Raw genomic sequence first — 26432 nt, 5'->3', positions numbered from 1 at the left:
CTCAGATCAAAGGAAGCAAAAAAAACAAAAAACAAAAAACTAGGCCCCTTTAAACTTCCACAGTCTCCTGCTCAAAGGACAGCAATGGAATCTATTTCAAAAGCACATCCAATATGTCACTTCCTGGTCCGAGATCCTCACCGTGGCTCACACCACCCACCATTCAGCGGCTACCAGCCTCATCTCCTTTTATCCTGTGCCCTCCCCTCACCGTTTAACCCCAGCTATAGTGACCTCCTCCTCTGGGAAGCCCTACGCTCCTTCCACAGCAGGATTTTCACATTGCCACTTGCATCCGGAATTCTTCCCCAGCCCCAAACATCAGCTAACCCATGTTTAACCTTCAGGACTCAATCCAAATGTCACTTCATCAGGGAAGATTTACCACTTCTTCATGACCCTGTTTTCTAGAAATCTTTCTTTCTTTTGGCTAGCACTAAAACACTAATTACATCCTGTCTCTCTCTTACTCTAGATTGCTGAAGGCAAGGCTGAACTGTCTTGCTTAGTACCAAACACCACAATGTCCGAAAGCAGCTGCTCATTCTTGAATGACTAGTGATTTCTCTGCCTGGTTCCTGACCCATCTAAATTCTCAACAGAAAATCAAAGCCAGTGGTTCTTAAACTCTAACAGGCATGAGTTACCAGGGAGATTGTGAAAATATAAATTCTGATTTAGGAGTTAGCTTTCTAACAAGTTCCAGATGATGCCAATGCTGCTGGTCCATGGACCACACTGTGAGGAGCAAGTCAACATCTTACAAAATCAAATGATAAGCCAGACACTTAGGACAAATACTGTATGAGTCCACTCATGTGAGTTACCTAGTATTCAAATTCATGAAGCAGAAAATAGAAAGATCGGGAGAGGTGATTGTCAGGGTCTGGGGGAAGGAGATATTATTTAACGAGTACAAAGTTTCAACTTGGGATGGTGGTGGTACTGGTTACACAATAATGTGAATGTACTTAATGCCACTGAATTATACACTTAAAATGGTTAAAATGGTAAATTTTACCATAATGTTTTTCAAAAAACAACTTAGAGAAAACCAGTAAGCCCTAAGTTGGTCCTTCCATGAGGAGTCTGTCCCCACGGACCCAGGGGTAGTGCTGGGCAGACAGCCTGTGTCCGCAGTAGCCTAGGTCAAAGGCAGCATTAATGCTAACTCTGCCAGACAGATTGACATTGGACAGCAGTCAGGCTGTTCACCTGCCACGTTCTAACCTACCCTGAGGGTTTCTCTGAGACAAGTTGCTTGTTAAAGATCTGGCTGAACTTGAAGCTGATTTAGTTTGTACACGTAAAGTACATTTTTTGATCCAAACAAGCTTCATTCCTTCCAGCTGAGACCCTAGAGGAAGGTTACTATTAGTGGAAAATTTCAGTTTGAAACTGAAGTTCCTAACGCTTGTAACATGGTGCCTCCTAAAGTGAAATAAACCAGAACCTGACACCTAACATCATGGTGACAATGAAACATTGGAATTTTCAACCAGTAGTTGGGCTCCCACCAGAAAGTTAAAAGGATGGTGTTTAGAGGTGAAACTCTATTTACTGACCTTTTGAATTTTGATCTATTACATACTGAAGCAGCAGATCATTTATAAGGAAAGTTTCCAGAATAACTTGAGGACTACACTAACCTTACTGCAGATGATAAAAGATTTTAGGATCAATGATTGTAAGTGTCTCTAACTTAAAATGAGTTAACCATTCCTCTCCTGATCTTTGCACTTCCTTCAGTCTCTCTGGATTGTACTAGACCTATGCCCTTTTATGAAGATGAAAAAAAAACCTAATTGCCCATTGCTGATGGACAACTTAATAAGAAAGCGTGTTTGGAGTTCAAGACCGATCTGCTTACTTTACTTTTCCAAAGTTGATCCATATAGACCCCGATGCCCTTGAGAAATTTTAATTACCTCAAAATTGAGACTAGAGCTTGCTTACCCTTTTCCCAAACAAAATCAGTTTGCTGCACAAGTGATTCTAACAATGTTCAGGGTGACCAGGAGACTGGCAGTAGGAGACTTGTTACAAATGGCAAGTCAATACGAGTTCTCTCAGCTTCTGTCACATATGTTGGCTCTCCTGAGATGCCCTAAAACTTTCCCAGAATGCATAAAAACATTCAGTGAAAGAAATGCTTATGTGAGTATATTTTGGAACAAATCCTCCTTTCCCCTATTCTTTTAGTTTGTAGATACAGTTAAGTCAAGCAACTACTGAAATACAAAATAGGAAAGCACATTGCTCATGCTGTCCAAATGCAACAAGAAGTCACCTTTAACAAGTCAGAGCCCTTCTTTTAGGTCTCAACGTGGCAAGGTGTTGGAGCCCTCTGGAGCTGGTTGAAAAATAACCAGAGATCCTCCCAGCCTTATTCCCTCCCCCTCAATAGCCTGCCCTTTCTAAGGTGCTGCCCAGAGGAAACATGCCTGGAAGCCTAGAGCAGTCAAGTTTGCGAGATTTTGCTGCCTTAATGCAATTGTGAATCAACAGGTATAGCCAGTAATTAAAGACCAGCCTCCTACTGCCCCAAGGGGCAGGAGAGAGCCTGGAGAACCAGCCTGATGTCTGGAGATAGTTGAAACTGTACTTGAGCCTTCCTCAGCGTTGGTTGTTCTGAGCACCAGAACTCAGCAGTGGAATACAGTGCAACAGGTTTAGTGGATTTCAGAGTAAGAACAATGAAGATAGGGAAATGGATTTCCTCCTGTTTAGACATTTGAACCAGTGAAATTAAATGCAAAATAAATGCTTGTATGGTTTTAAACAAAAGGAGCCCACTTCTACCCTGTCATCGGCATTTCCTTGCTCACTCTGCTGAGACTACTCTCAAGTCAAGGACTAGCAGTAACCACTACATGTGGCACGACATTCATGATTATTTTGAGGTCACCTTCTATTTTGAACCATCTTTTTTTTTTTTTCACTGTAACAGACACATTCAACCAAAATTGTGATGGTCTTTCCTACTGTGATCTTCAATTAGATTTGCAAGTGTCTTGGTGGCAATCATAAATAGATGTGAATTACCCTCATCAGCACAGATCTATCTGAATCCAAACTATTAAACATTCTTTACATTAAGTAATGTGGTTCTTCAAAAACTAGGTTTTCCTCCTTTGATGTCATTTTAACCACCTTGCCACATTACATACATTTCCTTGGACTCTTCTCTCTTCCATTTTCTCTCCACCATTAAGTCCATGAGGAATAAGACTATGCAGATTTAATTCCTACCCACCTTACCCTCTATACCTCACTTGTTCTAAGTGGTGACAAATTTTAAGCTTTTATATCTGGGAAGAACTTAAGTGTTTCTACCAATCTACCCAATTACCTTCCCAGAAGTTATACTTAAAAACAGTGAAGGCTTCATCCCCACCTCCCCCCAGATCCGGCAGGTAGGTCATCTGGCTACAAAAGCCCAAGTTTTCACCTGAGGGTAATTGTAAGAACAGAGGTCATGCTTGGCAAGGGTGAAATACAGCTTTACTTATAAATACTCTGCCTAAAACTGCCCCAGTTTCACGGGATTTTGGCTAAACTTTCAAAGCACGAAAGTACGTAACTGATTGTATTTAGTTTCAATACAATCAGTAACTGGTGAATTCTAAGTGGCAGGAGCCACCAACCGAGTAACCAAATGTTTACCTTGAGGTCCAGTTAGCTACTTTGGGCGCTGGGGAAGCACACAAAAACAGAATGGGCTATAAGATTGATACCCTGATGACTCAAAGAAGTGACAAATGTCTAACAGCACATGACACACACGCTTCAAAAGACAGGCCAATAATGACTCAACTTTTTATTTCACTGACCAGTACTTCCAATTCTCTCTGATACTGCATTTAAAATCTTCAGAGTGCCCCAAAATAGCATTCAGACTTCCTATATCCAGAGACAGGGGTCCAGAGGAAAAAAAAGGTCAGGCCCCAGACTCTTTTTGGGTGGGAAAATGGCACATTCCTATGCAAGTCTGTGTCAGTTTTTAACTGAAGTGCCACCTTCCAGAAACTTTTTTCTATGGCATCTGTGATGGAAATAGATTCATCTCTCACACGAACAGTTCCATGGGGGAGGAAAGGTGGGGAGGGCATTACACAGGTAGCAGCCAAACTTCTTATTCAGCCAGAAACTGAACTTCTGGCTCAGTTTAATGGCAAGGAGATATGCAAAACTGTGGTGAGCATCCTGGCTCTTCCTCAAAGTGAGGTGGACTGGACTTTTGTCAATGGAAGCACTGCCCATAATAAAAGTGAATTAAGCTCTATAAAAAAATATAAAGTTGCTCCTATCTTTATGAGTAGTCTATGAGCGGCTTCCAAGAATCCAGCAATGCCCACATCCCATACCTCATCCAGACATGGCCAGTTCCTCATGCACAGCCACATGGGAAGCATAAAAACCTTTCAACTTTTTTTTGGGGCGGGGGGGGAGCTGGGTCTTGGGATAGATTTTTTTATTCCCCCCTCACCAAAAACTATGTATCTACACACACTCAGACACACATACATATCTGTCTTCAAGGAAGTTTTTCTTCCCTGTGACTACAGGACCCCAGAATCGAGCCTCCCCTAGGCTGAGACAATGCCTATTAACTGCACAGATCTGGTGCATCACCACACTGTGTAAGGCTCCTGTGCTGTCTCACCAACTGGGAGGGCAGGGGCCAAGGGAGTAGATAATCATGGGGGATTTGCCTTCTGTCTTAAACTCAATTTACTCGGCAACACTCCTAGGTCCAGGCTCCGGGAGAGGTTCTGTGGGCAAGATGTGGTGGATGACCTGATGGTCCCAGCCCACTGTGGTAAGAAGGGAGTGATTGAGCGGGGACCAAGTGGCATCTCTCACAAAGTCTCGGTGGGCTCGGCTTCTAAACCTAGAAGAGAAAAACGAAAAGTATGAGCATGGCAAGAGACGAGAGGGGAAAGAAGAAAGAGATCCAACACACCGGGGTACATTCTGTGAACGTGTTACACACGCTTCACCATATGTATAGGAGGCCTAGTCACCAAGACAGCAGTGCAGCTATCCACAGAAGACTCCATCACCCCATCCCGTGCCCTGATTCCATGGAAGAAATGATAGCTAGAGCAAGGGTAGTGATGTGGGCCAGGATCAGACAGCCCATCATGGCAAAGAAGGGAGGACAATTCAGATCTTCTGTCTGCTGCCTTTCACCCTATAGCAGGTTACATTTCCTGCATGTGGTTCATTATGTAAAAGGGGTAGACTGACCCTTTGGGAGACAGCTGGAATACCAGACTCAGAAATCCCACCCACCACCATTTTCCTCTTCTATTAGGGACAGAGCTGGTTATAAGTCAGCCCCTGCAACAGGGAGACAGTGAGTAGTCAGCCTGCTTCCATCACCCGGTCCCCCTGCAAGAGACAATGTACTTTTCAGAAGAGGAAAAAGGACCCAGCCATCTGCTGCTCCCCTCCCTGATTCCTGATCACAGTTACACTTACACCTCAGAAAGGCCTGAGTCCAGCACAGCAAGTGAGCAGTCTTCACTGACGGAGGCCAGGAAGGGGGCACTAGAAGAAAAGGAAAGGGTTGGGAAAGGTAAAGCCCCCAGGTCCCTAGACAAAACCTGACTGGCTGGCCCCAGTGCCCTACCCTAAAGTGACCAGAGAAAGTGGCCTGATCCCCACTGTGGGTTAAGGTCTGGCTGCCACTCAAGTCTACAGTACAAGTTCCAAGGAAAGAATAAAAAATGGAGAAGAGTCAGGGTTGACAGCCATCCTGGCAACTAACCACTCCTTCTGGTCCCTCCCTGCAGCTTCAGTAACAACCTAGAAGAACAGGCTTTCCAAACACACACTCCCAGAAGTCCACAGTAATAATCATGTTGGGTGTTGAGCAGGAACAAAGAGCATATTTTAGCCACCTGCAGTCAGAGACCACACAACGCCAAAAAGGACTGTAGTCTTAGGAGCTCTTTCCCATTCTGAAACCGCACCTAGCCTGCTTTAAGCAATTGCCCAATCAGCTTTGCCAACATACACACCTTCCCTGACTGTTCCCATCCATACCTACCAGGCTCCTGACGACAAGCGGTACCTGTGTGGGGAGAACACCAGCCCAGTGACACACTGGGAGTGCACAGCTGAGCTGAGGGCACAGCTTACATTCTTGGTGTCCACAAGGGAGACAGTCCCATTCTCATCACCTGAAGAAAAGAGGGAATACGTCATGGGAGTTAAGAGCACAGGCTTTGGATTCAGCCAGACCTGGCCTGGAATGCTAGTTCATTAATCATGGACAAGTTAACCACTCTGAGCATCAGTTTCCTCGTTGGTAAAGTAGGAATTGGTAGTCATTTAGGGGTTGTGAAAATTAAATTAAAGGATGACACAGTTGTTAGGTTAACCACAAACTATGTAACCATATGCACAGCCACATCACCACATCAGCACCACAACTGTCCCTACTATACAACAGAATTCCCTATAGAGCAATCCACTTGCTTTGTGGTCTACTGACGTCCAGCCATGCCCAGAACACCAGAGCCACAGAAAACAATCAGGAGTCAAATCTACTGGGACAAAAACTGTTATGGTCTCCAAAGCTAAACTAAAACCACTTCTGGATCATCCGACCTCCCCACCGCACCTCCATGAGTGTAATTCATCCAGTGCCCACGTGTGCCGATGAGCCCGAGCAGCAGAGCCTCGTGCACTGTGGGGTTTGCCCTCCCTCTCATCCTCCCCTTCCCCAAGTCAACACACAGTTGAACATGCTGCCTTACCAAAGACAAAGACTTCACTCTGCTGTGGATGCCAAGCCAGTGAGGTAGGAAGGTAGCCAGAGGCACTGCAGCCTGCGAGAGAGAGAAGAGGGGTCTGGAACGAGACTCAAGCCCAGCTCTGAGAAGAAGCTTCTCAGATGGAATCACTCTAAATCCCAGGAGCGTCTTTATTTGGTCTCCCAAACCTTGCAGTCCTGTCCTTATCCTTGACCCTCATAACTTACATCTATCCATCAGCCTCCTGCCCTTTCCAGACACACGTCACAGGCAAGTTTCAATCCCTAAGCATTAAGACAACAACTCTGGCCTCTCTGCTTGCTCATCCAGGAAATGGAAAGTAAACTGTTCACCCAGAAACCAGCCCTTCCTCTTGAGACCCGCTGCACAAGATGGGATCGGCAAAGCCTCAGTGGGAAAGAAATCAATTACGTCATTTATGTCCTAGTGACTAAGTATTTGGCAACCTTGACTCTGGCCAAGTAAAGCCTCTTTCAGGTGGGTTCCCAGTACCACTCTCCCACCACGGGCTCTCGGACTCACCTATTTGTGATGCTGGCTTGGGACAGCGGATATCCCAGAGTAAAATTCTATTGTCCTAGAAGCAGAAGGAACAGAAAAAGGGCTTCATCCAAAGAAGCAGCTGCCGGCCTGAGGCCCTCCACACTACACTTTGGCCTAGAGGCTCGGAGTGTGGTTAGGGAGTGGGAAGGGAAGGGGAAGAGGCTGTATGTTACCTCACTGCACGAAAGAAACATGGAGTCCTTGTGGGGAGAGGCAGTAACACAGGTGACCTGCCCAGAGTGAGCTGTAGGGGAGAGAGAAAGAGAAATATGACAGAGAAGCTGGAGGCATCACTATCATGCAGCCCAGATATTACTAAGGCATAGGAGGGAGGGTGTGAGAAACAGGCCAAGTCTCATGATGCAACTGAAGAAATTCCGTGAGATTCTGGATTAGAGAAAACCTCAGGGGAAATGCTGATAGCATTATAAAACCTCAAAAGGCTTGGGGAAAAAATGAATCAGTAAAGACAAGAAAGATAAATTAGAGGCTGAGTAAGAAAAGTAAAGGAATTTACAGTAAAGACATCCTAGAATAGCAGTACCCATGTCTCCAGGTAAACAGACAAAGACTTCTGAGGGCATTCTGGACGCTGAGAGTTTTAAGGGAATAAATTTCTCCAATGTTCTCTTTCCAGATTGAATTGAGAAGCTGCCTAAAGTCTGCCAGCACTGCTTTCCTACCTCTGCTCTCAGGGTCACCCCTCTCCCATTTCTCTCATCCGCCTCAAACTTTACCATTGTACAATGCTCAGAAGTATAAAACCCTAAAGTATAAAACAAAAGGGGCTTTTCCTAAGAGCCAAAGAAAGAGCATCTGGGCAAAATTCTATAAAGAGGCTGGCCTTTTTCATCCACACCACAAACACAAGAGTGGTTCCGTGACTTATCTCTTCCGTCTAATAATGAGAACTTTGAAACAGATGATAAATGGTTGTCATTAGGACATCTCACAAGGCTATCTGAATTTAAAAATGAAATCACACTTTTTCTGACTGAAAGTTAACTCTCACTCACTTGGCCAACTGTCTTAACAATGCAGATGGCTTCTGACAGGTTATTTGGTAGATATTTTACATAAATTAAATGAGCTAAATCTGCAAATCCAAAATTTTGACAAACCTAATTTAAACAAGTGTACAACAAATGATATGGCCAGAAATTACCCTCTTTGCAACTAGTTAAACTTAAAACTAGATGCCAATTTAAAAATGAGTGAAAGAATACAGTTTTCCAAAAATTTTTTAGGGCTACACGTTAAAAAGGTTAACAGTCACAGCTATTTGTTAATTACAGACTGTGGAAACCACCTTTCCTAAAGTCATTTAACCAGACTTTCTGAGATAGTTTGAATGTGGCTCTGCCCTGAGACAGAAGGACAGGTTCAAACTATCTTCCCCAGAATCCATGGAAAGCCAACACGATGAAAGGGAATGTATTGTTCACTGGAAAAAAGCAAAGTTCTGTGACAAGTACCATGGGAGTGTACAAAAGATAAAAAACCAAAATGTGGTTCCTCTGCCCTAAGGGATTTGAAATCACTAGGGGGAATAAGAATAAACACAAAGAACAAATGAAAAAGGCTGAATGGGGCAAGTGCTGAGAAAGAGCTATTTAGCACTGACTAGGACTACATCATATTGTCTAAGAAACAAAGCAAGTGCAGTAGCCTTTGAGCACTGACATTATGCTGTGACCCTGAAGCTCCAGGATATGCATGAGTTTGTGACTTTGATTTTACACTATCTGAATCACATGCTTGTAAGTTACAATTGGCAGAGAAAAGCACTTAGCCATTGAGGGAACCAGTGATCACCTAGCATCTATACCTCTTAGCCACCCACCATTAATGCTCCAGACATGATCTTCATAAAGGTACAGTATCTCCATGAAGCATGGCTCCCAAAATAAAGTCAGCTGTTAGGGCTGTTAATGAAAGTGAGCTGAAAAAGGAATATTAATAGAAAGGGATGGTTCTTACCAAAAAAGTCAAGATTTTATGGAGATGAATATTCAAAAGTTCAAGATTCACCAGGATCAGGTTTTTACCTGGAGAATACCAAAGGTCTACTATAATTGAGTTTAGCTAGCGCTGTTTGCTTGAAGAAGGGGTGACAGTAAAAGGGCTTGAGTGCCATGACTTGAACATGGGATTTTAATCTGCAAGCCACAAGAAACCGATGAAAGACCAAAGACTGCAGGTGAAGAGGTGAGATGAGTGCCACCATTTGTGTGAGATAAAACCAGAAAGTAAATGGGAACATGATAAAAGGAAAGGAAGGTCATTGGGCAAATGGAAAAAGACTCCAACTGGGGACCAACTGATAATGGAAAACAGGAGGAGTGGAAGAGGACTGGACTTGAGCCTAGGACGGCCAAGAAGGTGGTAAGGTCATCATCAGAAATAGGGAAATTAAAAAAAGGGCTAGGATTGACATTGGAAGCTGACTCTAGTTTTGGAAGAAAACTACCAGGCAGGAGAGCAAGAATTGACATCACTAACATCCAACCAAAGTTCAAAGAGCACTAGGGGAGAATAAAAACAAAAGAGCCAAAACCAGGACTGAAAAGGAAGGAACATGCACTCACCTCGGTATGAATTCAGAACCATTTGCTGAGCAAGGTCCCAAACCTTGATGCTAAGAAGCAAAAGGACACAGATACTTAATTTTGATATACACTATCTACATAAAAACATGTGTTCAAACAAGAACTTCCTTTAACTGACACATCCTATGGACTTCTGGTGCAGCCTACTTTTACAGTGGATTGCAAACTCTCTAAGGAGATCTTATAGACATCATAGCCACTGGGTTCTTATAATGAGCCCAAAATGTTACTTAATGCAATATGTAATGTAACACAGAGGCTAACATGACACTAAAGACACCCAAAGCAAGCCTAGAGACAGGAGCAACGAGAGCAGGGACCCACCAGAAGTCTTTGCTCCCGCTGACAGCTTGTGTGCCAGAGCTCAGGACGCTAACTGTAGACACGATGTCATCATGCTCATACTTGCAGAACTTGCTGACAATGAGTGTCTCATTTTCATCCAGCTCCCACAACTCAACAGCACCTGTTGGGTAAACAAGCTCGGATTACACCAAGACAGCAATTCGCTTCTAGGATTCAAGTAGTCCATTGTCGCTAAACTAACAAGTTATTCTATAAAAGCAAAGTCCACATCATTAGAGGGTTTAGCTAATTTCAAGCCATTTGGCTTGATGCTGGCATTACTGTTTTCCTAATAATATTCTAGACAGTTAGGTGGGGAAACCTTCTAGGAAAAGACAGGGAAAAAATCCATTATCCCACCTCCAGTGAGAAAGCTTTGGAAAATAAGTTCTCAGGAGACAAGGATGAAATCTCCACAATGATCCATGTAGCACACAGTCCAGTATAGTTAACTCTTCCTAGTTATTTGGACACTAATAAATATTTGTTGAACAACTTGTAAGTCTTAGAGTCGTAAAAAAAAAACTGAACAACAAAAATATGTTCCACAGTGACTGGCTAAGTACAGAAACCCCCCACATAGTTGCCCTGAATATGTACTGTTCAAGCTCAATTGCCAGAGAGGCTCAATCTTTAATGTCCTACTTTTATCTTTCCATGCAATGCCTGCCAACACCCATATTTTGATTTTTTTTTTAATGTCAAAGCCTCCACAGCTAAGCCTGACATTCAAAACAAAGAAAGCATAATGAAGACATTTAAGAAGAAGATGAGAAGAAATGGAAAGAGAACAGAATGGCTTCAGCATCACCTTTAAGATCAAGATTATCCTTGGTCTGGGTTGGGGGGGGCACAAAAGGGATGCATAGAAGAAAAATGATTTCAATCCATTTCTTAATTTTGTTATGGATTTTGCTAGAAGCTTCTACCAAACAATTCAGAATCTTGGAAAAGGTATTTCCAACCTACAGAAGCATTCTCCTTCGGGGCCAACACCTTCAAGCTCCCTCAAGCTCCCCCAAGCACTGAGTATGGGACATTAAAAATTGAGCCGAGCCCGACCTATACCCCTAGCCTCCATTTCACCTGTAGGTTTGAGAAGAAAGTGACTCACCTGAATCGGAAGCCACTAGGATACCTCTGTCCCCTACCCAAGTGAGGTCAGCCACTCCGGCCTCTGTCTGGACTCCAGCGGAGCAAAAGCCTTCGTTGGGGGCGGCACAGGGGTCCTTGAAAAGCCAGAGAGAGCCAGCCCAGCAGCGGCCACTCAGGCTGGAAGCCCCGAGCAGGAGCGCCCCATCTAAGGGAGGTACAAGCTGTCAGCGCCAGAGGACTGGAAGGGTTCGTCTCCATGGTGACCGCCCAGAACAGCCCGCGACCGGGTCTGGATCTGAGCTCAAGAACGCGGGGACACGGTTGGGGATTGAGTTTAGCGACGGGAGGCAGGGGTCAAGGCACGCGGGACGGGGACAGACTGAAAGGTTCAGTCCCGCGAAGGGGCACCCCGGGCGGGGGTGAGAGAGCTCCCAGGCCCGGGACCTAGGCTCACCCGACCGGTACCGCGCAGCCTCCAACTGCCGCTCCATACAGGCTGGCGCATTAGGGGGAAGGTTCCACTCCCGGGCCGCCGGGGGCACTAGGGGCGGTGGGGTTTCCTTTCGCATCTCCACGGTTCCAACTCCAACCTAGACCCAAACTGGACACCTGCCGGAGATTCAGCTCCCGCAGCCCCCACGTGGTTCCTCTCTGGGCCTCCGCCCCTCTGGTCCGGCTACAGTCACTCTACATCTCGCGAGAATTGCTTCTACGATTTCATTCCGCCTTCTGGAGGCCACTCTCCGGCAAAAGGCTTTCCGCGCTCTGTGCCTCTTATCGCGAGAAAAAGAATTCGACCGGAAGTTGATGGAAGAGGGCATGCAGTTCTCTTCTCGCGGGATTTGTGAGCGGCCATCTTGCTTCTGGCCCTGACAGATTCTCCTGTCTGGGTCACTGGGACGCCGAGACCGCTGTGCGGCCGCTGGCTCACAATGCTGTCCCGGGTGGTACTTTCTGCCGCCGCCGCAGCAGGTGAGTGGTGTAGACCCTGGTCCGGGCTATCAGAGTGATTGCACACAGACGCGTCTAGGGTTACGTGCAGTGGGTGGGAGGAAAGGGGGTGAAGAAAGGCGCAGCTCGTCCTGGGCCTGACTGGGGAGTGGTTAGCGCCGCTCCAAAGGTGAGTGTGGAGTCTCGGGGGATAGGAAAGAGGGACGCATGGCCTCAGTGATTGGGCTCCGCGGGGACCGAGGAAGGAGCAAACCAGATTTCACCTTGACCTTGCTGACCTGCGCCTTGTGTATTTGCAGCCCCCTCTCTGAAGAACGCAGCTCTCCTCGGTCCAGGGTAAGTGTGAGGGGTCTGTTGACTCCTTTTCGTCCTTGTTTTATCACTCATTTCACTTGTGGGTAATCTGCTCTTAGCTTTAGGTCAGCAGTACCTTTCTTTAGGTAATTTTGGAACGTTTAGAGCCTCATTCAAACACTTGTGCTTCTGGAACTGCCTGGAACACTGCCCTATGATCTAATAACAAAGATTAAGCGGGTAAGTGATCTAACTAAAGTAGAAACTGGTTTTGGTGTCTTCTAATCCCCGCCCCCTCACTTGTGACCTTCAGCTGGACATAGCTGCCACTGCCCGAATTAGGGTCACTAGATTGCACACCCAAGAACAAGCTTTGTTAAATAAAACAACAAACCATGTTGTTTTTAGTCCGCCTCCCAGATTCCAACTTTTACTGCCAGATCAGAGAAGGTATTCATGGATTCAGTAAATATTTATCTTGCCACCCACATAACCAAAGGTACAAAAATGAGTAAGGTTAAGTACCTGCCTTCATGGAACTCGTACACAGTCTATGAGAGGAGGCAGCTATAGGGCAGTAGTTTACAGTGAGGATTCCAAAGCTAGGACAGGGTACACCTGGCTCCTCCACTTACAAGCTGTTGCGACCTCAATTTCCCTATCTGCAAAGTAGAGACAGCATACATTAGAGATTATGAAGAGAGACTTAATTCCTATGAAAATAGTGCTCGGTACATAGTACAGTGTGAGAATTTGTTATAAATGTTATTTCATAAAACATGTCAGTTTTCTTTGGAATTTCTCTTTTTACTTCCAAAAGTGGTCCTAAATCTTGCAAAATTTGATAACTAGCCTATAGCTTGAAAAAGTGGCTTTAATTAATTAGTAATTTTTGTATATGCAGTAAATTGAGGCTATTATTGGCTGCTTTCAACCTACCAGAGAAGAAAGATTCCATGCAGACAAGTAAATAATTGCAACACAAGTAGTAAATACATATACAAGATACAAGGAACATCCTTGCCTTTTCTTTTACATTCCGTGTCTAATACATCAGTAAGGCTCTTCCTCCAGATTGTATCCAGACTCTGGCCACTTCTTCCACTGCTACTACTGGAGTTAGAACTGCCATCACCTTACACCTAGGCTTTTTCAGTATCTCTATATTCTTGTCCCATTACAGCCCATTCTCACAGTAGCCATAGGGATTATGACAGTTCTGCTCACCCCCTCCCGCCGGAACCCTCCAGAGCTGCCCAACCCACTTGAAATAAAGTCCAAACTTAGCATAACCCAGAAGGTTCAACATGAATTGACCCCATTCTACCTCTTGATTTATCTCCTTCTGTTCTCTTTTTAGTTCATTCTCCAGCCATACTGATCTTGCTATTCCTCTGAAAAATGCCAACTTTATTGTTGCCTCAGGATCTTTGTGCTTGCTCTTCTCTCTTTTCCCCAGGTCATTGACTCAAATGTCATCTGACCTCCTACCAAAAAAAGCTTTCCTCCCACTCCATTGCTCCCTATCTCCTTCCCTCTCTCCATTTTTCTTCATGGAACTTAGAGCTGTCTGAAATTGTCTGTGGACCTGTACACTCACACTTCCCACACCCCACTAGAATGTTGAAGGTTGGGACCTTGTCTGCTCATAGTTATACTCCCAGTGCCTAATATAAGTGGAAAAGTCAGTTACTGTTTTGTTGCGTGAATGATTGTTGGCCCAAGATTGGAGAGGCCTTGATAAGGATATACTTGAGATGTTCTGAAGCCAGATTGGTTTTGGCAGTCATTAAGTGAAAAGCATACCAGGCAGACGGAGCAGCATGAGGCATGTTTTTGTTGTTTTGTTTTTAAAAGCTGTAAGTAGTTCCATATGACTGGGAGGTAGAACAAAAGAAAATGAGGATATAAAATTTGACAGGTACTGAACCACACATGCTGTAGTAAGTAGTTTGTTTTCTGTAGGCAGGAGAGAGTCTGTTGAAGAGTTTTAAAGTCAAATTTACATTTTAAAACCTTAAGAAAGCAGCATGGAGGAGGCTGGGTTTTAGGGGTGCTTGAGGAGAAGCAGAGAAACCAGGTTTTGGGTTGTTAACTTGTTTAGGCAAGAGTAGATGAGGGCTTGAACTAAGTCAGCTGTTTAGAGAGAGGATTTGTGTCCGCCTAAAGCAAGTTCTTCAGTGCTGGGATTTAAATCAGTGGGTCTCAACCTGGGACAGTTTTGCCCTCTGAGGGACATTTGGCAATGCCCGGAGGCGTTTTTGGTTGTCACCACTGGCAAAGAGGGGGGACGTTCCTGGCATCTAGTGTATAAAGCCACAGGGGTACTTCTCATCACTCTGCAGTGTATAGAACAGCCTTCCACAACGAAGAGTTGTCATTAGTCCAAAGTGTCAGTGGTACTCAGGTTGTGAAACCCTGATTTAAAGGAAAGAATTTTGAACATGATTCTCAGATTTTAAAAGTTTGTGTGGTAGCTAATAATACCTTAATGTTCAGAAGACAAGCAATGAACTAAAATCAATGAAATGCTGTTAACTCTATACATTGTGAGGATGTAAGAGATAGAGTGGGGAGGTGAGGGACAAAAACATACTGAAAATTTGAAGGAGACTAAGCTTGACAGCAGGTGTGAAAAAGGCTAAAGGATTTTATTTTATCAGAATCCTAATGAGACACCAGTGTGCTATAATATAACTGCTAAAAATGCAATCTTAGGCTATTTTAAGACAAGAATAGATTGCAAATCCACAATAATAGTAATAGTTCTAGCCCAATAATGGCAATAGCAAGTTCTCAATACGTATTTGTAGAATGAAAGAATTCGTCAAGCTATTTTTAGGGTATTGTGTTCAGTTCTATATACTTCATTTTTATAAACAAAACTAGAAAGCTGCTGGTGGTGGACAGTCAGGATTGTGAGAGAATTGAGATGTTTATTTAACCTAGATAAATGAGCGTTATCTTACATGGAAAAATAAAATGAGAACCAATGGATAGAGGTTTTAAGGATGTACATAGCAGTTCAATTCAAAAGATGAACGTAGTTAGAGCTACCCAACGTTGAAAACGCATGATTCACTTAGTGGTCAGTTAGTACTCCATCACAGAGAATATTCAGAAAGGTCACAGTTCTTGCCACCAAGGAGTTCCCAACACAATGGGCATGTAATAGCTAACCACTTACACAGAACTTTACTATATGCTAAGCACCATTCTGTGTACTCTACATATATTAACTCAGTTAACCCTCACAGCAACAATCCAATAAGGTCATATCCTTTATTCCCACTTCACATAGAGAAATCAGAGGTTACAAAAGCATAAATCAGGATTTGAACCCAGATGATCTGGCTGCAGAGTTTGTGTTCTTACATATTTTAGTGCCGGTGGTAGTCATACAAAGTGCTAGACAGATGATCTGTGAAATTTACAAAAGGGATTCTAGTATTGGACAGAAGGTTACATACAGCTTTTAAGTCATTTACATTTGTCACATAGCTAATTATTGGACCCTAACCTTCCTGTTCTTGGTCTGTTCTTTTTCCATTCAGACATTGGGAAACTGCCTCGATCCTCCCCCTAAATGTTTTTTTCTACAATTATTCATACATTGTGTTCTTTTTAAAGAACAAGCTTTAAATTTGTGTAATTGCTACCTGCAGGGTGTTGCAGGCAACAAGGACCTTTCACACAGGGCAGCCAAGTCTTGCCCCTGTGCCACCTCTTCCTGAATATGGAGGGAAAGTTCGTTTTGGGCTGATCCCTGAGGAATTCTTCCAGTTCCTTTATCCTAAAACTGGTGTAACAGGTGAGCATTTGCCCAGTGTTGATAGTATGTTTGGATGGTATGGTTTATGTTAACTTAGTGGCCTCTTACCTCTTCCACATATACCAGAAAAATCAAGTCAGCTGTTTTTAAAAGTAAAGTGTGGAAGTGATTCAATATAACAATTGATTTGGTTGCTTTAACTTGTCTTTGGAATAAATTTGTTTGGGATTTTAACTTGAATTTATACTGTTGTCTCCGTTTGTTGATAGACTAAATTTACTGAATGCCTGCTCTATGCCAGGCACTATTCTAGGCATGTAGTGGTGATCTAAAGTGCCTGGCATCATGGAGCTTACCTTCTATTCTAGGATAGACAATAAAGAAGTAAGTGTATAATACACTTTCAGGTAATGATGGAAAGAGCTATGGATTAAAATAAAGCCAGGTAAGGCAGTAGAGAATATTAAATTGTATATATAATTATGAGAAAAAGAATTCGACCATATTTATCAGTTTTTTTTCCTTTTAAAAAGGCATAACCTGTTTTGAAACCTTTCATTTTTATAATGCAGTATGCATTCGCTTATGTTGTTTAATCCATAAAACAGTCTATGAAGATATTTTTATTACCTAGAAGAACTAGAAAACAAAGAATTGGCTGAGGTTAATCCTCTCTTTAATGACAATTGGACTTGAACCCAGGTTCTCCAATTAAGTTTAGTGTTCTTTCTACTACACACCCCTGCCTTTCTTGCTATACCCAAATACTGCTATGACCATGGAACATTAGAAACCAAAATTTTTCTTTTGTTTTTGTTTTTGTTTTTTTAACTCTCCAGGGCGTGACCTAAAACAGCATTTCCCTAACTGAAACTGCAAGCAACATTAGTGTCCTCAGATCTCCATAGGTGATAAAAATGTTACATATGATAGGTGTTTTTTGCAAATTCACATTTAAAATTTATACATTGAAGGCAGATTTTTTTTTTTAAGTGAGCTGTTGAAACTTTGTATGGGAAACTCTGGGTAAAATATATTTGAGACTGTAACCCTTTTATTCTCATAATACAGCCTAACATCCTTTGGTATCAGTATTGCTCAGAAACATAAACTGCTGACCTAAAGGCCTGCTTTGACCCTGCCTAGCATCTTGTGAGCCACAGAGGAAAATTCTAAAGAAATGTACATCATGGTTTGTGTCCTTTCAGAATTTATGGCCTGGTTAAAGAAAAAGATAGCTCTATTTGAAGCATTGTGATAAGATGCTGCAGAAATTGAGAATCTTGTTATTTAGTTCTTTATGTACATACCATTTGATTGTCGTATTTGTTTTGTTTGCCAGTGTCAGGTTTCTATTCAGTGAAAGCAGGCAAGAGTGGATAAATTTTCCCTGACCGATGTTCTCATTCAATAAGTAGTATATTTTGTTGCACAAATCACTTTTTAAAGTAGCCTGACATCTTTGTAAAATACTTCCTGTTAAGCAGTTGTTCTAGACATTTTATATACATTATTTTTTAATTTCATTAACCCTATAAAGGAGGTACTGCTTCCCATTTTATAGATGAGGAAAGTAAGCTGGGAGAGCATCTGTATTGCTCAGTGTCTTGTAAGTTGCAGAGTCAGATTTCCATGAGTCCAGATCCTTGTTCTTTCACCTCTACCATGCTGCCTCTCATCCAGTGTTCTGTCTTTGAATCTGATTATTTAAAATCATTATTAACTTTGCCTTCAAAGTTACTTCAGAGTGTCTCTCCATCTTCCCCTTTTAGACATAGCATATCGATCATAAACTAACTTTTCTTTCTTTTAGGACCCTATGTGCTTGGAACTGGGCTTATCTTATATTTCCTGTCCAAAGAAATATATGTGATAACTCCAGAGACCTTCTCTGCCTTATCAACAATAGGGGTGCTTGTCTATGTAGTTAAAAAATATGGTGCCTCTATTGGAAAATTTGCTGATAAACTCAATGAGGTAAGAACCATAAACCTTATTCCCTATTTTAGACTATAGTAGAAGTGTCAAAGCCATCAAGTGATGCTTTTGATAGGAATGTTAGGGGCAGGGCATGTGGAAATGAAGCTACCTATAATGATCACAATTATTAGTGTTACTGTTAATTAACTAATTTGAGATAAATTTTTAAAAATCTACCAGACTCTCCGGCTTTTCCATAGTTTTGTTCATTCAACAAGATATTGCATAGATATTATGGGCAACTCATTAAGGATTTGTGCAGTTCTCCATATGGGTGGGTGTATTCACAAATGAGGGCTATAACTTTGAGGAAGCATAAAATGAATCTGTTTTTATTATCCTTGGTGCTTTCACTGATCTTTGTTGTAAATGTCATAATTGCAGGAAAAAATTGCCCAACTAGAAGAGGTGAAACAGGCTTCCATCCAAAGCATTCAGGATGCGATTAATATGGAGAAGTCGCAGCAGGCACTGGTTCAGAAACGCCATTACCTTTTTGATGTCCAGAGGGTAGGTTTCAGAACTTTCTAAGGGTATGAAGTTACTCGTTTGTGTGCATTTAAAAATTTAGAATCCTATAGGGAATAGTTGAATAGAATGAGCATATTTTATTTAAGAAAGAGATTTGGGTGGGTTGGCAATTACAGCAATTTAGACATTTAAGACCTGTCAATAATTAGAATAATTACTCTAAAACTAGGAAGGGTAGAAGTTGTAAAAAGAACACATTGTGGATCCACACAAAAGGAAAACAGTCATTAAGTTATATTTGATTACAGGGAACTGTATTCAATTTCTTGTAATAACATAATGGAAAAGAATCTGAAAAGAAATATGTGTGTGTATATGTATGTATATGTGTGTGTGTATAGGCATAACTGAATCGCTTTGCTGTACACCTGAAACTAACATTGTAAATCAATTACACTTGAGTAAAAAAATTTTTTTAAAAGTTATAACTGATTTTAAAAATGGTATTCACTGTGAAATACATAGGTAAAATACATGCTGTGATTTCATGCATGCTTGCTATAAGAAAATCTGACACCTTACACTCCAAATTCACAAAGCAGATTCACATGGCAATAGAGCTTTTTTACCATGGTCAAAGCATAATTAGATTCTAAAATATTTAGTTTCTAAAACAACTTTAGGAACATGTTCAAGTATAGTTGTTACTTTGAGCCCAGTAATTTATGCCTATTTAGAGTGAGATGCCCTTATTTTGAAATTTTGTGTTGTAGAAGCACCTATGAAATGGGAAATGAGATGCTAATGTAAAGTAAGTATCTGAAATTCTAAGGGTGTGGGCCAGCGTTTCCTAGTGTAGTCTCAGTAACATGTGCATCAGGCTTCTTTGGTGCAGGTTTTTGACCCATTCCAAGATCTGTGGAATTAGAACCTCTATTAGGAGCTACCAAAAATCTGTGTTTTTTAAAGCAGGACTACTGAAGATTCTTAAGCACATAAATGTTTTAAATCCTCAGAAAATTTTAAAACATCTCTCCAAGCATACTAAAGTTACAACTGGAGAATGCTTCTTGCCTAATAGGTAATATGTATGGGCAAACAAAATCCTATTTCTGAAGATGTAGCTTTTTTATAAGAATCAAATGATAGTCATTAAAATTTTTATTTATGAAATACTTATTTAATAGATGTGTTTTGAGTTCTTTCTGTTTGGAGACTCTGGTCAAGACAGGGTGGTGGGAATATAGCAGAGAACAAAACAAAAGTCTGCCTTCATGGGGTCTACTCTTCTACCCAGAGACTGAGAGAAGAACAAAAAAAAAAAAAAAGCAGACGTGCATGTCATCTGGTGTGAAGTACATAGAGTCTAGTGAGCTTGTGTTTAAGGAAAGGAGATTTTAGAAGGAAGGAGTTACTGTTTTTATTGGGCAGTCTAGAAAGGCCTCTAGTGTGATACCTGGACAGAGACCTGAAGCAGTGATGGTGCAGGCTGTGCGGGTTTCTGAGGAAGCAGGATTCCAGGCAGAGGGAAGAATAACTGCAAGGGCCCTAATCCTGGAAGCTTGCTTGGTGTAGACAAGGGAAAGTAAGGAGCCAGTGTAGCTCACGTGGAGTGGGTGAGAAGGAGAGTAAGAGGAAGCACAGGGACTTTAAATAGCATGGTACACTGTGTGAGTAGGAAGTCAGATTAAATATGAAAACGAATGTATGTATGTGTATGCGTGACTGGGGCATTGTGCTGTACACCAGAGATCGACACATTGTAACCGCCTGTACTTCAATTTAAAAAGAGAAAGAAAAAAGTCAGGTTGGCACAACAGATGAGAGGGTCTAGAGATAGACCTAAAAACAAGGCAATTTAGATAGGTGGCCTTTTCAGCTTAGCAGTGGAAGGCCAAACAGGTATCTTTGCAGATGTAGAGTTCTTTTCCTATTTTTTGCCTTATACCAATACAAACTTCAGGTGAATTAAAGATCTTTAAATAAGAAATAACAACCATAAAAGTAGAAAAAGAACATGAAGAATAATACAGAACACATAGAGTGACAAGGTCTTTCCAGTAGACAACAAAATCCAGAAACTTATATGGTGACGGATGTTAACTAGACTTATTGTGGTGATCATTTCCTAGTATATACAAATACTGAATCATTATGTTGTATACCTGAAAATAGAATATTGTATGTCAGTTATACTTTAGTTTTTAAAAAATTCAGGAACTGTAAGAGGAAAAATTGTTAAGTTGATCTCATAAAAAATTTTGAACTTTACATGTAGAAATTACCATAAACAAGTTAAGTGACAAAGTTAAGTGACAGCCAAGGAAGGATACATGCATTACATGTGACACAAAAGGGTAGTTACCTTAGGATAGACCAACATCCCAGTAGAAAACTAGGCATAGGATAATGAACAATTTATAAAGATATAAGTAAGTTTAAATGGCTTTTAATATGTAAATTTTCTCCTTAAAGACAATTAAAATTGGTATTTTTTTCTGCTTATCAGACTAGCAGAGAGTAAAAATTTTATAAACATGATTGGTCAGGGTTTGGAGTAACAAGCATTTGTGTTGCTGGTGAGAGAATGAAGTGGTACGACTTTTCTGTGGAATTGACAGTGTTGATCACAATTTAAAATGGCTCTTTAAGACCGTGGGCTTTGTAACCTGACTCCTTGTATTCAGGTCTTGGCTTCAGGGTTTATTGACTCTGTACCCTTGGAAAATCCCATACCTTCTGCCTCAGTTTCCTCACTGTAAAATGGATACAATAATAGTGACTATCCCATGGTGTGATTTTAAGACTTAATTGAAGTGACGCACAGTGTGTAGAATGTAGTAGGTACTCAACAGGTATTAGCTGTTATTTGACCCAGCAAGTAGTCACACTTGAGTGCAAAGACATACAGTGTATGCAGCAGCATTACTTGTAGTTGAAAGAAGTGGAAGCAACTTAATCTATTAATAGAGCTTAGTTAAATAAATTATGGGTTATGGGACACCAAAATAGTAGAATCCAATTTAACTTTTAAAACTGAGGTGGGTCTACTTATCATAATTAGTAAAAGTGATGTTTTTCTGTGTATATATACATTTTTTTGTTTATTAAATATTTCTGGGAGGGAATATAAGAAATATAGGAAGATGGTAGCTTATGGGGACTGAAAGAGACTTATTTTTTCTGTGTATACTTTTAAGTATATTTTTACTACATGCTGTTAGGATTTTTTTACCACACGTGTGTGTTGCCTATTCATATTAAATGAATTTTGCACAAAATACAAAAAAGCGATGGGTATTCTAACTGGCAGAATCCTCAGAATGGAAGTGATCCTTTACCTGTACAGTTTTCATCATTTCTGAATTTTGCTTCAGAATAACATTGCAATGGCTTTGGAGCTTACTTACCGGGAACGGCTGCATAGAGTATACAGGGAGGTAAAGAATCGCCTGGACTATCACATCGCTGTGCAGAATATGTTGCGTCAAAAGGAACAAGAGCACATGATAAACTGGGTGGAGAAGCGCGTGGTACAGAGCATCTCTGCACAGCAGGTACGTGGTGTTTGGAAGCTTCTGGAATTGTACTGAGATCTCTGACAGGATAGGGGTGGCTGGCAAGGAGTCTTTAGCCTAGAGACTCTGGGGTCACCCTGGTTCATTTTTCCGGGTAGTGGCCACCTAGAAGGTGCTGCACAACTGCCGTGGTGAGTTTCCTCCTTCCTCGGGGTCTGGTTACCAAAGGGTCTCTCTCCTCATCGGTCAAAAAGAGTGGAAAGATTATTGAGAACACCGGTTGTGGCAGACGTGTGTTCAAGTTCCATCATTTGGGAAACATTAACCAGCATGTTTCATTTCTCTGTGAAACAGAGACTGGACATGTCTATTTCTGAGCCGGTTCTGTCTTCTAATTCCATGATTTCTGTTCTCTTTCCTCTCCCCAGCTGCTTAGTTCATTGGTCTTAAACAGAAATGTTTTCTATTATTTACCTAAATTTGATTTCCTTTTTAAAATTTATGTCCTTTATTTATTTACTTATGACTTAATTTCTTCTCTCTCAGATATGTAGTATGCTTAGGCATTTCTGATCACTTTTCACATGGCCGTGCAGGACCACGTTATGTTTGTTAGGCTGGTCTTTTTCCAGCAGCTCTTAGCTATAAAAGCTAGCAGCAGTGGCGCGTGTTTACAGGAGTATCTGGCCTCAACCTCTAGGCAGGTTTCACTCATAAAAGCTATGAGCCAGAAAACTTTAACTAATTTCCTGAATTTGTTTAAAATAGATTGCATCTCCCCTGTGTTAAATGATTCGATGATTTTTAGTAGTCTATCATATTAAGCCTATAATCCATTTTGAGATTCTGTGGGAACATCAACTTCTTATAGGAAGTACCCTTTAGAATTAAAGTATTTATACCCTTCCATGATTTGAAAAGGTCTAACCAGCTTTCTCTTTCCTTATCACAGGAAAAGGAGACAATTGCCAAGTGCATTGCAGATCTAAAGGTCCTTGCAAAGAAGGCTCAAGCACAGCCGGTTTTGTAAATGTGTCTATCACAATTGAGACAGCTAGAAATAATTGACTAAATGGAAACTAGTCTGTGTGACAGAATCCTTCTGTATTGCTGTCTACTGAAGTTACAATTTACCTTTCCTAAAAATGAAAGGTTTGAGTTTCATATAACAAGAGAATTAAAACAATCTATTGGCCAGTAATATGTTTCTCTTATCCTTCTTGCTCTGCATTTTGAGTTATTCCATGATTACTTTTGAATAAGCAATTTACTTTTAATAAGAATTTGATTAAATTGGACTGAAGATTATTCATAAAGTTATAATTTAAGTTTCTAATTAATTCAACCATCTTGCAATAAAGTGACCATTGAAACAAGGTTTTTCAATTGTGTAATTTTCTGAAATATTTCAGTATTTATGGGTAAAAATTAAAGATGTTATTGAACTGATAATCATGTTTATAAGACTGTTAGTGATAAGCTATTTCTGGCTGATATGGGAAATTTAAAGCTTTCTAGTATTCTTTAGTATGTTTTAAATAACTAAAGGAAATCTTATATATCAAGTTATATCATTGACTTTATTTTTATTTTAGTAATATGTCTATGGAAAATATGATGGACTCAATGTGTCATAAAATCACTCTTAAGAATCCAGCAGATAAATCAGAAAATTGTACTCTTTCATAGGTTTGTCTGCATGTAATTTTCTCAGTTTTGCATACTTGTATAAGGATTTACTTGTACACATATGGACTTAACTTAAATAGGAAATATTTGAAAATATGTACCGTATGGGTAATTGCTATTTACAGTAACTTCTTAGGATTTTAATTATATAACAGTCATTTGGGTCAGTATTTATTGATGGCTAATGTATTCATCTTCTATAGAAATCATATTGACTATATTATTAAGATGTTACTTAAGGGAGATTTTGATAGGTCCAACAGAGTTTTTTCCAAATTATTCACTAAACAAAGGATTGTTGTGCTAGGCACAGCCCTGCACTGGTCATACAGAAATAAAAGTTCCTACTTCAGGGAATAAAAAATCTACTGGAAAGGCAGTAAGAATATGTGATACAATTCAGACTAGCACAAGGTGCTTTGAGAGTGTTAAGAATCAGCACCATGTTAGGTGGCCTCGGTAGCCTCATTACCTGTGTGCATACCTGTGTCAGCATTCAGTGAGCGAAGCAGAACTACTGGGATGTATGTTTAGATGTAAGGGATCTGACTTTACACTGTCATGGGAGTTGGTTAAACAACCTCTTAATCTTTGTTTCTGATGATGAACTTGACATCTGTGGAGCAGACAGTTAGGAAGGGAAGATGTACGTAAAGTGGGAGAGGGTAGGAGCAAGTGGAAGTCACAAGCACAGACTGAAACCCTTGTCAGTTTTTATTACCTCTGATCTTGGTGGAATGATTGTCCTGTAAAGCACCAGGCCCTTCTTCACGCATCTGGTCCAGAAGTTAGAGAAGCTGAAGTATGATCCAGAGAAAGATTGGGTAGTTGCAGGCCCGGCTACAGCTGGTGAGCCAGCCAATCAGCGACAACACGTGTGAGCCACAGAGTAGTGGCTGCTTTGCATTTCCCCTGAAATTGCTCGAGAACCTCTTGTGGTTCATTCTAATGAGAGCATTCAGGGAGGTTCAGCCTAACCAAGCTGACGTATTGTGAACCACCACGACAACTATCCTATCCATAAGTGTTAACCTGAATGAATAATACTTAAAAAGCAAAAATTCTATTCCCAAGGTGTCAATGAAAGTATCCTGTATAACATGGAGAGAGCAGAAAGGTGACAGAAAATGATGTCTGAGCTGGCACTTGCAAGAAAAAATTAGCCTAAAGAGGGGATGTTAGAATCCAGGAAGATGAAACAGCATCTGTGATTGTGGAGGAGCCAGTGCAGGAGAGCTAACATTTTTTAAACTCAAGAAGTTAGTTAAAAGTGAATTATAAATAGTAAGGAGTATATTAGGTCTCTATTTGCTGTTCTTAGATGTTGAGTCTTGTTCTGAGCATCCAGAGGCCAGTGAGAGGTTTTAAGCAGGGGAATGATGACTAGATTTTTGTTTCAGAAAAATCACTAATAGCAGTAGAGCATGGTTTGGAGAGAGGCAAAGCTACTTGGGCTCTTGGGTCTTTGTAGCTAAAGGCATTGAAGACCTTAAAGGCTTAGGCAGTGTGGGTGGAAAGGAAGGAATTGATGAGAGCTATTAAACGCAACATTAGTAGGACTTGATGTGGGGAGAGTATGGAAGAAAGGAAGAATCAAGTTGAGTCACAGATTTCTTGCTTGAGAGAAGAAAAGGGGACGTACTGTTCACTGTGACTTGGAATACAGCAGGAACTGTGTTTCAGGAAAAAGAATAGGGCTAAGTGTAAGTCATGAAAGAACGATGTTTAAGAAACAGCAGAGAACAGTTTTCTGCAAAAGAGGGAATGGCTAGTCTCTGGAGGGGAACCAGCAGAGAGTAGTGGCGTAAAATCAGGAGAGTGGAGAGTTTCATGTAGGAATAGCCGATTTTCCGAGAAGATTAAGAGGACTTAAGATAAGTTGGAGGTCTTTGGTGGCCCTTCTCAGTAATTTTGATTGAATGGCAGGGACAGAAGATAGATTACAGTGGTGTTAAAGGATTGAAAGGCAGTGGGGAAACAGGCCTAAGGTAGAATAACCAAGAACATTTCTCACCCCAGGAGATAGAGGATAGGAACTAGAGGGAGCCAAAGATTGGCTAAGGGGAGTCTGTTTTAAGATGAAAGAGGCTTGAACTAATAATAGCTGTAAAGAAAAACTGAAGGAAGAAGAGGATGGAAAGAACAGAGAGGGGTGGTAGGTGTAGTAAAATCCGTAAGTGGGAGAATGATACTCAGATGACAAGTGGAGGAATTAGCCTCAACAGAAGGGAAACTTCTTCCACTGAGTCTAGAAAGGTAAGGATGGACATTGAAAGAATGGTTTCTCAGTGGAGGAACAGGACGTTCACTCAGTCATGAAAAGCACAGTATGTGTCAGGCACCTTGAAACTAGGGCTAGTAAGGCAACATACTGTCT

The 26432-nt window shown here is 41.3% G+C and overlaps 2 protein-coding genes across 4 annotated transcripts; one reads left to right on the top strand and one right to left on the bottom strand.

Annotated features, from left to right (window-relative positions):
• Positions 1–3805: 3805 nt before the first annotated feature.
• Positions 3806–12154, bottom strand: WDR77 (WD repeat domain 77). Of its 3 annotated transcripts, XM_031680300.2 has the most exons (11): positions 11835–12074; positions 11400–11585; positions 10265–10406; positions 9920–9969; positions 7505–7575; positions 7311–7365; positions 6771–6842; positions 6083–6191; positions 5488–5556; positions 4819–4894; positions 4560–4775 (listed from the first exon to the last, which is right to left on the bottom strand). In XM_031680300.2, exons 1-11 carry the CDS (start codon positions 11947–11949, stop codon positions 4701–4703), a joined length of 1020 nt encoding a protein of 339 aa, XP_031536160.1. In that variant the 5' UTR covers positions 11950–12074; the 3' UTR covers positions 4560–4700. The 3 variants fall into 3 exon arrangements, with proteins under 3 accessions (XP_006217884.1, XP_072824117.1, XP_031536160.1); XM_006217822.4 differs by having other exon boundaries at positions 3806–4894; positions 11835–12154; XM_072968016.1 differs by having other exon boundaries at positions 4463–4894; positions 6059–6191.
• Positions 12155–12202: 48 nt separating this feature from the next.
• Positions 12203–23743, top strand: ATP5PB (ATP synthase peripheral stalk-membrane subunit b). Its single transcript, XM_006217821.4, has 7 exons — positions 12203–12352; positions 12631–12667; positions 16291–16436; positions 18211–18374; positions 18762–18887; positions 22226–22405; positions 23319–23743. The coding sequence occupies exons 1-7, from the start codon at positions 12313–12315 to the stop codon at positions 23394–23396; spliced, it is 771 nt and encodes a 256-aa protein (XP_006217883.1). The 5' UTR covers positions 12203–12312; the 3' UTR covers positions 23397–23743.
• The last annotated feature ends 2689 nt before the right edge of the window (positions 23744–26432 follow it).

The sequence above is a fragment of the Vicugna pacos genome, chromosome 9 (genome assembly GCF_048564905.1).
Source record: "Vicugna pacos chromosome 9, VicPac4, whole genome shotgun sequence".
Lineage (NCBI taxonomy): Eukaryota > Metazoa > Chordata > Mammalia > Artiodactyla > Camelidae > Vicugna > Vicugna pacos.
The sequence above is the reverse complement of the archived record's forward strand: the minus strand, read 5'-3'. Positions and strand labels throughout refer to the sequence as shown.